Genomic DNA, 13,668 nt, shown 5'->3' on the forward strand with positions numbered 1-13,668 from the left:
CTGTGGTGGCATTTTGAATCACCTACAGTTAATGGGTAATAGATCAACCTCAAAGAAACACTAAATTAATGTAAATAAAATAAGCTTGCTAAAGAGATGCAAATCTTTATTTATTATTTGCAATAACTACTGTTAATTTCTCACAAATTGCAGATATTACTGCTATAAAGAATTTAGGTAATATAACAAAAACATAGAGAAACAAAAATTAAAAATCACTTAACTCTCCTCCTGAAGCTCTAACTAATTACCAATAGAGAAGTATTACTTCAGATATTTTCTTTTGCTAATTTATAAAGGATAAAGAAAAAGAGAAATTATTTTGTAAAATTGCATCCTGCTAGTTTTTAACAAAAAAAATTCTATATTGCAATATTTTAATTTAGAACAAGAGAAAGGAAACAGGGGTCACACCCAAGGTCAAGTGGTTAAGTTCACGCACACGGCTTCAGCAGCCCAGAGTTCACTGGTTTGGATCCTGGGCTTGGACCTACACACCACTCATCAAGCTATACTGCGGTGGCATCCCACATAGATGAGCTAGAATCAATTAGAACTAGGATATGAAAGTAGCTTCTGGGGTTGGGGAGAAAAAGGAAAAAAAAGAGGAAGATTGGCAACAGTTGTTAGCTCAGTGCTAATCTCCCTCCCTCCAAAAACAAATAAATTAAATAAATAAATAAATGAAAGCCTAAGAAAATAAAGTAAAATTGAGAGGTCCAAATGGCAACACAGAAGTCCCAGCTTTTCCATCTCCGGACAAAAATCAATAATTAGATAGTTATCCATGAACAAAATCAGCTTTGGGAGAGCTCAAGATTCTGCTCAACAAATTTTAGCAACACAGTGAAACAAAAACAGAACAATTGCTCAAGAACAGAAGGGCAAGAGCTTCTTTTTGCCAGCATCATCCCCTCCCGAGGCATTGCTCAGTGCCAGGAGGGAACTTCCCAACTAGAAATAGTTCCTCATCAGGAAAGGTGAAGATCGGGTTAAGTGATAATGTCCTTAAACCTTTTGGGGCACAGAAATGGAAAAGAACAATTCTAAATTTATATGGAGCCACGAAAGACCCCAAATAGCCAAAGCAGTCTCCTCAATAAATGATGCTGGGAAAACTGGATATCACATGCAGGAGAATGAAACAGTACCACTATCTTACACCACTCACAAAAATTAACTGGAAATGGATTAATGACTTAAATGTAAGACCTGAAACCATAAAATTCATAGAAGAAAACCTAGAGGAAAGGTCCCTTTATATAAGTCTTGCCAATGATTTTTTGGATATGACATCAACAGCACAAGGAACAAAGGCAAAGATCAACAAGTGGAAGTACAACAAACTTAAAGGATTCTATATGCAAAAGAAAGCATCACCCAAATGAAAGGCAACTTATGGAATGGGAGAAAATATTTGCAAATTATATATCTGATAAGGCATTAATATCTAAAAAATATAAAAAACTCATATAACCCAATAGGAAAACAAAGAAAACCAAGTAGATAAAAAAATGAGGAGTATTGAATGGACATTTTTCCAAAGAAGACATACAAATGGCCAAGAGGTACATGAAAAGTGGCTCAACATCACTAATTATCAGGAAATGCAATCAAAACCACAATGAGATATCACCTCACACCTGACAGAATGGCTGTCATGAAAAGACAAGGTAGAAGAAGTGCTGGTGACGATGTGGAGAAAAGGGAACATACACTCACTTTTGCTGGGAATGTAAATTGGTACAGCCACTATGGAAGACAGTAAGGAGTTTCCTCAAACTATGAAAAATAGAATTACTGCATGATTCAGCAATCCCACTCCTTGTATACATCCAACTGAAATGAAAAAGGATATGGAAAAGTTATCTGCACTCCCATGTTCTTTGCAGCATTATTCACAATGGCCAAGATATGGATGCAACCTAAATGGCTGTGAATGGATGAATGGATAAAGCAGATGTTGTGTATGTATACAATGGAATATTATTCAACCATGGGAAAGAAGGGAATTCTGCCATTGGTGACAACATGGATGATCTTCAAGGCATTATGCTAAGTGACATGTTAGACAGAGAAAGGCGGGTACTTTATGGAATCACTTATATGTGTAACCCAAAAAGCCAAACTAACAGAAACAGAGAGTAGACACTGGTGTTTACCAGGGCCTAGGGATTCAGAGGGTGGAGATATATAGGTTAAAGGGTACAAACTTACGTGTAAAGAATGAATATGTACCAGGGATCTTTGTAAAGCGTGGTAATTATAGTTAACAATACCATATTACATACTTGAGAGTGGCTAAGTGAGTAGATCCTAAATGTTCTCACCACAAAAAAAAAAAAAAAAACACGGTAATTATATGATGTGATAGAGTTATTAGCTAATGCTAAAGTGGTGAACATATTGCAACGTATAAGTGTATGAAGATACAGGTCATACACCTTAAACTTATACATTGTTATATTTCAATTATATCTAAGTAAAGCTGAAAAATCCTTTCATTTTGATGTTTCTTGGTAATATTATTTAATTTCAAATAAACGTAACTGTGCTCATAAATAGACACATAATTTCTCAACAATAAATGATTACATTAATCATGTTGTTTTATTTGAAATAAATCCAGTAAATATATTCAGAGAGTGAAAGAAACCATAATCAAATTAAAAGAATGTCCAGGATTTGGATAAATATTCTTTAACACATTAAGCTCTAAAATTACATATAAACCTATGAACTAATATTGACAAGATTAGGAAAAATGTTTTTAAAATGTTTCCAATTTGGTCAATATATAATGACTGCTCACTCTAAAGTCACTTCTCAACCTCTCATGCTTGTCTCTTAAGTCTCACATCTTAATTTTTGTTTGATGTATTATCATTACTTCATTGCTAAGGCTTACAACATATACATCTTGTCTATGCCCACAATTTCCACTATTGCTTAACCCTAGTTTGGTATTTATATGTAGTTAATAGTCTCATTAGTGTTTTACCTCAGTCTTTCTATTCCTGAGTTGTTTCGGTTTTCTTAATTTGTTCTCTAACAAATATTTTACTTTCATGTCTTGGAGCTTTTGTTGTTGTTTCTTTTTTTTCCTGACATATATCCATAGGAACTTATGCTTTAAATTCTTGCATTTTAAGGAAAGCCTGTCTTGTTGTTTTAAAAGCAAAGCGCAACAGGGCTTTGCATAATTTTTCTGATTCCCCATTCTCTTCCTCAGAACTTTCTACATGTTGTTCCAGTATTTTCTACAATTTAATGTTCTATATTCTCTTGAAATGATTATTGCACTTCAGTGTGGAAGAATTACCTCCTTCCTTCAACTCCTTCACAAATTCAAGGAAATCCTTCTTCTAGGTCAGCCATCCAAATCTTAAACCAAAACTCTGGCCTAGTCTTTTGTTCCTTGAGTGAAGTTAGAAGGATTTGTGTTCTCACTATTGCCATTGTCCCTTCTCAACACTGACTTCAGTAGCTTGAAGCAAAGATCTCAGCCTCTACTTACTCTCAGGCCCTACTTTTTGCCCATAGGGTCACATTAAGCTTTTTGGTTCAGTCTGAAATGTCAGAGGCAGGAGGGTCATAAACAAAAACCATTACCTGCTACTGTTGAAGACTAACTTTTTGTCAACACTTACACTCCAGACCAAACATGTAGAGGGAGAAGGGAGTCTCTTCATCATAGATCTGCCCCTCAGTGATCCTTCCTTTCACTGTCTTGTTCCTAAAACCACACTTAACAAATTAGATCAAAATTCTGTATTCTTAACAGACATAGTCTGCATTCTTATTTCGGAACTTTTCAAATCCTGTTTCCAATCAGAAATTATTTTCTCCCCTACCTCCCATTATTACTTAGACTTTGAAATATTGAATAATTCCAACTGATAGGTCACCATATCTAGAAGTTTCTCATGAGAAAATAAATTGTCATATGCATTCTAGGTTCTTGGTGCTATCATCAACGAGAAGTTTATTATATAGTTACATAGTAACTGTTAAGAACATAACATAATTAAGCATATCATGTTCTTCATGAATTTTTCAAGTTGCTATCTATGTATCCAATCTTTAGATATAAAGAGAATGCTATGAGGTTATCAAGAATTCACCATGATCAGCCTATGAAGCCCCTGGATCGAGCAGTCTTCTGGATTGAGTTTGTCATGCGCCACAAAGGAGCCAAACACCTGCGGCCAGCCTCCTACGATCTCACCTGGTACCAGTACCGTTCTTTGGATGTGATTGGGTTCCTGCTAGCCTGTGTGGCAACTATTATGTTTCTGGTCACAAAATGTTGCCTGTTCTGTTGCTGGAAGTTTGGGAAGACAGGAAAGAAGAAAAAGAGAGAATAATTTTCTTTGTGTTTGGCTGGAAGTGTTGATAGGGTTCACCCAATTAATCCAGCTACTGATTTGAAGAGACTCTTCTTCTACTCTTCCAAGCTCTTGTGCATCCCTCAGCTTATCAAGTGAGAGATTAAAATCTCTTCCATTGAGTTGGGTACAAGATTTAGAATTAAGGTGTTAAGTAATCTAGTCTTTAAAAAGAGAAGACAAATATATAAGAACATGGAAGTTGCTACTATTGAAATCTTAGTGCTCTAGTTGATTCATTTGTTTCAGTTCAACAAATTGAGATGCTGTTTGAGGCCTTAGGAACATAATGATTAATTCTATATTCAGTGTCAATCATATTGAACATTTTCTAAATATTTGACATCATTTTTGTTCCCGTATGTTATAATTAGTGCATATTCTCTAAAGCTACTAGACAAGAAGTAGGATGGAACACACTATAGCCAGAGCTTCCCTTTCAATTAGAAATATCAGGAGACTGTCAGGATTTCTACACTTCTGTGAAGCATGTTTATACCATCCGTTTCCTTTCATGCGACACATCTGACTTTCTCCTCCTTGCAATACAAAGACTATTTTTTGTGTTTGATTTGAGGGTTGTCCTGCTTTGGAAATTAATATTGATAAGACCTATTTGTATTGTAATGCTCTGGCTTCAGAGAACTAGTGGGAGAACTTGATTTTGACAAGTTTGCGTGATTGGTGGTATGGTGGAGATAAGTACCTGATTGGAATTTAATGCCGATCCCTTTAGGTAATTTAAATTTTTTAAAAAAAATTCTTTCTTGTGTTAATTTTACTTATCCATATTTGGAAAGAAGAGGCAAACCTATTTAGCTACACTTCAGGTATTTTGATGTGGGCAATGCATTTCTCAGAAATGCTATTTGCTATGGGGGTAATTTCTACATCTATTCAGAAACTCAATTAGTTTGCCCATTTCTTCTTCTTCCTTTCCTCCATCACTTCTCCTGGTTCTCACATAAACTGTACCGTGATGACTATACTAGGCACAAGTACTTAAGATTCTTGTTACCTAGCATTGGCCAGAAATCTGCAGTAAACTTGAAGATGTAGGTTGAATTTTAATAGAAGTAAGGCTTTCTCTTCTTTTCTTTTCTAAAAAGTCTCTCTTCTAATATATTTGCTAATTCCTTGTCCGTAAGGTCAAAGAATTACTCAACCTAACTGTGATAACTTTGTCTATTATACAAGTTTAGTAAATGATTCAGCACAGAGTTTGATATTTATAACCCAAGCTTAAGAGGCATAAAAGTATGACCTTGAGAACAATACAAATCATTAGGGTGATATCTGTTTTTTACAGGAATAGTAAACAAGAGGAAGGTAAACAATTAATTCTTAGAGGGGAAATTAATTTAAAAGATATATAGGAGAAAAAAGATATCATCTCAATTTTATGAAATTTCGAAATAATTAATTATAATGATTTAAGATGTAGAATTTAAAAATGTAAACACTAAAGCTGCTTGGTTTAAGATCTACTTAATGTAATCAGAGCAATAATTTACAATGGTGCTGATTTATTGATTCCGGCAATAAAATGATGCTCTTTCCTATCATAGTCTTTAAAAGCATAGCTTAATCTTTGATCATTTTATGTCAAAGTTAAGATACCTCTTCATTTTTCAATATTATGTAACATGAGTTGTTAAACTACACTCAAGATCTGATACTTTGTCACCAGTTTCTATTTATTCAAAAGAATTACCCTGAAAAATAGATGAATATATTCTATCTTGTAGAGACGACTGCTTTTCTTAAAAACAAAGATTTATCTATTCAAATCACCTATAGATCATTATATCATTATATTAAGTATATAAAACATTCATTAATAATTTTCTGTTTGCAGAGACTAAACATATGTAACTTACTGTTTTTTTTTTCCGGGTTAAGTTTCAATAAGAATACATTTGTCAGGAGTTTAATGATTTCTGGCTTTGTTACTCATTTAAAATAACATTTTAAAATACTTTATTGTAAAACTATTTACAACACATCTGTGACTGTGTTATGAAAATCTGCTCAATTTTCTTCTGGACTATAGCTTAAATGAAATTCTAATAGGTAGATGCAAATATTTTGTACATATTCACATGCATATATATGTGAACAAAACACTATGTTCTATATGTTCTAAAGAAAAAGTGATTCATAGTGTTGTATGTTTTGATTTTTGAAGTTGCTTGCCTTTTACAATGAGGGAAATGTTTGTTTCTGTGAAGTTTTACGTATTTTACCAAAAATGATGATTCACCTGCAGACCAGATCTACCACACTCCAGAAATTAATGGAACAGTATCCATGATGTTTAAACTGTTAGACAGCTGCGACTGAGAACAGTCTTCTGCGTAAGGAACAGAGAACCTAAGTTCTGCAATGCATACTGAAACGCTGCCTGCCGTCCACTCCTATTTTCATTTTCCCCCATGATTCTTGACTTCTAAATCACACTCCAGTTCTATCATTGCTCTGGATTCTGGGTGAAAACCCAGGTAAAGAAGCTGAAATCCTAATCTCGCCCTCTCATTTTCTGCCATTCATTTCCCTCATTCAGAGATGGACCTTTCATCAATTCAGATGAAATCCCTCATATAGGATACCAATTAATCCGTATGACACCACGACATGCATCCACCTATCTTTCACTCTTAAAGCAATTGTCATTTCATAAAATCATGATTGTACCATGAAAACAAAACAACCCTACTGTCCTGGAGATCCTTGGCCCTAATTAGCATTCCTCCTTAAGAATTCCTCTCTCTTTTCCAGGAACTGCTAGATATAAGGTCTCATCACCCAGGTAATGATGAGGGTGGGGGTCCTAAAAATCCTGGAGAGTTTAGAATAAACTAGATCTTTCTTTCTTTATTGATATAAAACTGCTATTGCATCAATAACTAGTTGACATTGAAGGAAGACTCATGTTCTACGTGTCTTAATGGTATCATATTGCTTGTGTGAAAGGTAGAAGAAACCACCTCTGTTAGTATGACTTCTGCACCATCCCTTTGTAATGAGTGGTGAGCTTCCATTCCAGATCTTCACAAGACCCAATGCCATACTCCTGGAGAATCCTAAAATTCAAAATGTGAGTTCACCTGTTACTTTTGTATATTTGCTAATCTTAAAGACTCACAGAAATTAGTTGAGTACATTTTCTGCCAGAGTTTATTACAGAGCAATGGTCCCACTACCCAGTCATGACAATCCCAGAAGAATTATGAACATGGACTTGATCATGGACCTGTTCCTCATTACTGGGTCCAGATGATAGGTTGCTATGAAGTGCTATTCATTTTTTTCTTCTTACTCGAAAATATAATGCAATCTTGACCCACATATTCTGAACTCTTCCTCTGAGCATTTCTTCTGACATCTTTCTTCTAATTGCTTAGCTCCTTTGTGATGAAGCAATTTATCTCAAACCTAAATCAGAATTAATTCTGATTCCAATTCCAGATTAGATCTCTTTATTAGATTAAATTACATAGAGTGTATTTACAGTGGTAGCTGTATTCAGGAGAAAGAGAAATACCTAGATCTTCTAGATATTATTTGATAATCACTTTGAACTGACACTAATCTCTGGAGACCCAAAACACCATTATGGTACAAAAGTAAGAGTGAGAGTTCACAAAGGTCAAGTTATAGGTAAAGATGTGCCCTCAGTTCTTGCAATGCATCCAGTATGATCACAGACTCATCTTGTTTATTTCTGTGAAACCGAAATGTAGATAACTTAGTAACTGACAGAATTTCCATTTGAATCACCTCACCTGGACTGTGACAGGCTCATGGTTATCTTTGTGGAACTCTAGATTCTAGTATCAATTCTGGGCCAAGAGAAGGATGTGTGACTAACTAATTGTTTAGATTTGGTGTTTAAGTTTGAAAGTCTTCCTCCCCTTTTCCCATTAGCCTCCAAGGCCACTTGTTTATTGATGGCTTACAACTGATGTGACCCATGAGACAGGCTGGCTTAGTTAAAGGACAAGAGGAGCACAGAGGACCCCATTAATCATTTTTATATTTACAACCAATCAAAATTCATTGCACAAATCTTGATGGTTCATTTCCTGAGACAAAGTCTGACCTGTATAAACAAGAAAGTACCCTGGGAATCTGTGCCTGGAAGTCATTTGGACCCTTGGTGCTCTCCTTTACTCTCTTTCTCCTACTTTAACTCCACAAGCTCTAATTTTCCTGTATTAAAACCATTTCATGAGTATTCTCTATGGAGTCTGTGCGTCCTTTCAATCACCCAAACTAGAGATCTTCACAACAGGCCAAGTGGAAGCCACTGACATTGCCTGCTCCTCACCTTCCAACAAGACAATGCATCACAAGCACTGTCACAACTCTGGGGGATTTCCAGATATCCACGTACTGTCAAAGACTTGGAAGATACAGAGGTGATGATTCCTATCACAACCTCATTTAACACATCTGTTTGGAGTACTAAAAGGTGGGTCATAGAAATGACTATAATTTATCACAAACTAATTTATAAACCTAATCATAGGTTCAGATATGATATCTTAAGTGAAGCAAATCAACACATCCCCTGACATCAGGTACTCAGTTATTAATCTGGAAAATGCTTTTCTCCTCTATCCCTACCAACAAAGAGAATAAGTGTCTGGATTTACTGTGGCAATAGATACTGTATACTGTTCAGAGTTTGAAGATATTTGTGATCCATGGAACACTTATCAGAGGGCATCCACTACAAAAGAAACTCAGTGACTACAACATGAAAACCCATCCCATGCATTTTAGTCGACTTCTTTCCCCATCCTCCTTGTTTCTTGTGAATAGGCCCACGTATAAAATGGCCTTGGAAGCATGTACTGCAAAATATGTAATTTCCCCTTTCACGACTGAACAAGTTGCTGTCATTGCATACGTCTAATATTCTAATCATTAAGATCAATGTTGAGACCCCAGTTTCAACCATCATTTTCTGAGCAATGCAGTTGGTATCAAAATTATGCATAGGACTCTTTCCACTACGGAAGGTGCAGGTTTTGGTCTTCACAGGGTGACACATATTCAGACTACATATTTGCCCTTCCCTGCCTTCAGATTTTCCTCCAGAACCACTATTTATGAATTCAGTGACTGCCTTTTCCCTTGTGATGTTATACCACACATCACCTCTGATTAGGTAGCACAATTTACAACGAAGGAAGCATGGAAATGGACTAGGTGGTCTGAATATATGTATTGTATTGAGGTTTCAATGTTAGTTTTACACAGGTTGCAGCAAAAAATCAATTAATTGCCTGAGGCAGCAGGTCTAAGTGACCACACAAACCACATAATGAGCACTAACAGTTTAAAAATTTATTTCCTTAGAAAGCTAAGTTGTTAAATAAATGAAAAATACAGGGTAGGGGTTTAGGACTCAAATCTCCAAATTTCTCTCTCTGCTTCGACTGACCCCAGGTGTCCTGTGCTTACTGATAGTTCTTGGAGGTACAGAGGGAGCCAAGTGCACGGATCGCTCAATGGGACCAGGTTGATGATATTGTGTCAGATTGGCTTCTCATACTAGTTAGGCACTGGATGTTGTTGTAACATCTCACATTCTTTGGTTCATAATTTTTAATTGGGTTACCTCATTAAAGTTGCATCATTATTCTTAAATGCACCTGTGCTTGTTGTATTCTTAAATGTCCAGTGAGAGGTGGGCATCTATTTGTTGGGATAGTCAGATCACCTGGGGTGATGTAAATCAGTAAATGAACTTAAGATATAGTTAAGTTGAATTCTAAGCAATCTTTCACATAGGGCAGTTATAAATACATGATGACAAGCAAATAGGATGAGTCATCTTTGCAATATTTTGAAACGCACATACCATGATATGTCCATTACCTTAAAACAATTGACAATATGTTCTTGGACAGGTCAGTTAAAAGCGGAAATATGGCATCTTCTGGAGGCCCGTCATACAGGAAGTGGTTGAGACCTCACTCTTGGGGTCAGTATAGGATGCCATTACCTCCAAAACCAGAATATGTAAGTCTGGGACCAAGAGGTGAAAGTAGCCCCTAATACTACAACAAAAAATAAATCTTTCAGCAATTTTTGCTTCCAGTCTCCATGACATTAGGTTTCAGTGGGTTTTCAGGTCCTATTTCTTAAGAAGGAATGCATTCATCAGGAAGTAATTCTGTGAAAATGAAAGCTGAGCCTGTTCTCTGCCTTCTGCCAGAACTAACGGACAGAGAAGGGAAATTAGGATGATACTTAGCAATGAACAAGGAGCACTATTTTGAAAATCCTGAAAATACACTGGGATGCCTCTTAATACTACCAGGCCCAATAGCACTTGCCGATGAGAAGCTGCAGCACCCAATAAGGACAGTACCACTAAGAACTGGGCTCTGATAACCACAAAACTCTCATGCCTTTTAGATGTGGGTTGGTAATAGCACTTTCTGTTGCTAGCCCAAAATTCTAAATTATTTTTTGACGATTCCCCTAAACCCTGCTTCTATGTCCAGAAATAGTTACATAATTAATATTAAACTTTTGATTAAGTACATTTGTAATCAGAGTACTGAAAAGAAGACAATACTGAAGAAGACGTTCCTATACTATGTGAGCTTATGTCCTTTACACAAAATGTGTATCTATAGCTAAAAATTCTACTGTAGATAATCATGTGTCTAGTGCCCTGTTCAATACTAGTAGGACCCAAGTATGACTAGTTAATGCAACAAGCTGCAAATCTAACCCTGAACCACAAATATTGCCCTGTGAGCATAGGGAATGTCAAAGTAATATGCACAAGAAAAAACAGTAAAATTAAAAAGAAGAAAGATCACTAGATGTGTTTTTACTTAGAAACCCAAATATACAGCTCTATATGAAAATGACTGCCTTTAGTCCAGCTGTAACTGCTTCTCACACTCCCCAACATACATCCAAATTGACTACCAGAGACCAAGGTACTGAACACATCTGTGGTGGTGGTAACATCAATGAATGTGTTTGTTAGTAGTTATTTAGCTGTAGACACATATGGGTGTATTTTATAGTTTGTAAATTGTAATTGAACAAAGATAATATAAAAAGAAAAAATGCATGAATTAAAAATTATTACCATGTATGCTTGTAAAATCCATAATAGTTCTTTAAGCTTTAGCCTACACAATCTCACCTGCCAAACTTAGAAACATATAATGTTTATAGTCTTTGTGGAAGAAATGTCTAGTTAAATATTACATTGACTATAAAGGTGGATCTTAAGTGAGAAGTAAGATATGGATTTCCTTTAAATTTGTCTTCTAAACTCATATTAGTCCACAGATAAAGTTGTCTAGATGATTTGCCCAGTAATTGATACCAAAGGAGTAAAATCCACCATCCTGATGACCTATGGACAAAATGTGTCAATCATCCACAAGCAAAGGTCTCAGTTCCCAGGTAATAATTAGACCAGCCTTGAGATATATGGTCAAGTTGTTATCTCATTAGTGATCTGAATGAAACAAACTGCTGCGTTGTTAAAAACGTTTGCCAAATATGAAGCTGTTATTAAACAGCATATCCATTTTTAACTCTTCCACCTGCATAAAAATCATTTTCAAAATTTTATGTCTCTTTAAGAAAATTGATGTCTTGTCATAAGGAAATAGTTAGCGAATTGAACTCTTAACAGACATAAATTCAAGGTGTTTCATGTACCAGTAATGTGGAAATTTGAAACATAAGGTAGAGCATTGTGAATCAGGTTCTTATTTATGTGCATCAGAGTGATTTAACAAAGCTACTTCTCTTCTTAAAGCAAAGCAAAGCTATGTAAACTCTCTGGTTTTGGTTACTTGGAAAAATAGGTAAGAACTACTCAGTAAAAAGCATCCTGAAAGTCTACCCAGAAGAAAAATGAATCAGTAATAATAATTCTATCAGACATAGAAGGGTATACAAGTGAACCCAGGGGCCAGAATTTGGACAATCTCTTGTTCCTGCTTTTAAGCACCTAGAACTCATCTTTATCAATTCCTGGTAAATCTGGTTCATTTCCCTGACTTTTCCACTAGTCATGTTTATCTATATTTAAAGGGATAGAGATTTTATATCAGCCATTTCAACTGAAGGTGTCCAATGGTTTGGAAAGTTAGAAGGCAGCAATTTATTATCAATTTATCTCCATTTTCAATTGTAGGCACCAATTTAAAAAAAAATATATCTCTAATGCATTTCTTATCTGGATGAGCAAATTTTTTCTTTACAGGAAATGGAAGAATTTGTGCAGAACTTTGGAGAATATGGTATTCTGGTGTTTTCATTGTGATCAATCATCAAAAATCTAACAGAAAAATATACAAACATGGTCACAGTGGCCCTTCCCCACATCCAACAGAGAGTTAGATAAACTTTAAACTCTTTATAATGTTTATCAATTACTTTCGAAAAGAGGAGATAAAATTTCAAAATACATGTGTAGCCAAAGATCTTCCTGTTTCCATTTTGCATTATTTTCATACATTGCTTAAATCTTGGAAAGCTTGCTTTGCATTGCTTTCAGAAAGTTATATGAATATAAATTAAGGATGAAATTTGGATATTACGGGCAAGGATAAAACAATTTCTAGATTCATCCATCAACCAGGATTTATTCCACTGCATTTTCTAAATAAGGTGTGGCACCTGAAGCAGCATCAGATGGAGTCACGCTATCATTCCAAACACTTGCTACTCAGTATAGAATTGGTAAAATGTTGAGTTGACAAGATGTGACTCTAGGTATAAAAATGAGCTCCAACTCCGATCCCTTCTCTTATTCCCTCTTTTTGCCAACTGAGTACAGTGAACAATTTGGGTATAGCATACTTACAGTATCTCCCGAGAAAGATGGCACAGGCCACCATGAATCCTCTTTTACTCTGGTTCTACAGCAGAAGAGAGAGACCAAAATCCTTTCCAAAACTAGCTATTACTTTTTCTAGGTTCAATTTGGAAACAGCAACAGAAGTGTTGTGACATGGGTTCCTAAATTTAATGTCTCTTCGCTTGCCCATTCAGAATCTGACTTAATCACTGTAATTGTTTCTGAATAATCAGATTAAGAAAATTCCAACTTTCTCAGGTGGGTAGGAATAGGCAAGTATAAATTTGGGAAAAAAGTAGGCAGAATCAAGTCTAACCTTGAAAAAAGTAAGCAAATCCCCTTTTGTAAAAATTTTTCTAAAACTATATGATCAGCCCTGCATTGCTTTGAGCTACAGCCCAGGTTCATGCCTGATCAGAACTTCTT

General features: G+C 35.5%; 1 protein-coding gene across 1 annotated transcript in view; it reads left to right on the forward strand.

Annotated features, from left to right (window-relative positions):
* LOC106826094 (UDP-glucuronosyltransferase 2C1-like) overlaps nt 1-8,617 on the forward strand; it is a 30,307-nt gene extending 21,690 nt beyond the window's left edge. Inside the window, exon 6 of the mRNA XM_014833249.3 lies at nt 4,088-8,617. Coding sequence (XP_014688735.3) covers nt 4,088-4,367 — 280 coding nt within the window. The 3' untranslated portion in view covers nt 4,368-8,617. The remainder of the gene's footprint in view (nt 1-4,087) is intronic.
* Nucleotides 8,618-13,668: the final 5,051 nt, after the last annotated feature.

Source organism: Equus asinus, chromosome 3 (assembly GCF_041296235.1).
Source record: "Equus asinus isolate D_3611 breed Donkey chromosome 3, EquAss-T2T_v2, whole genome shotgun sequence".
Lineage (NCBI taxonomy): Eukaryota > Metazoa > Chordata > Mammalia > Perissodactyla > Equidae > Equus > Equus asinus.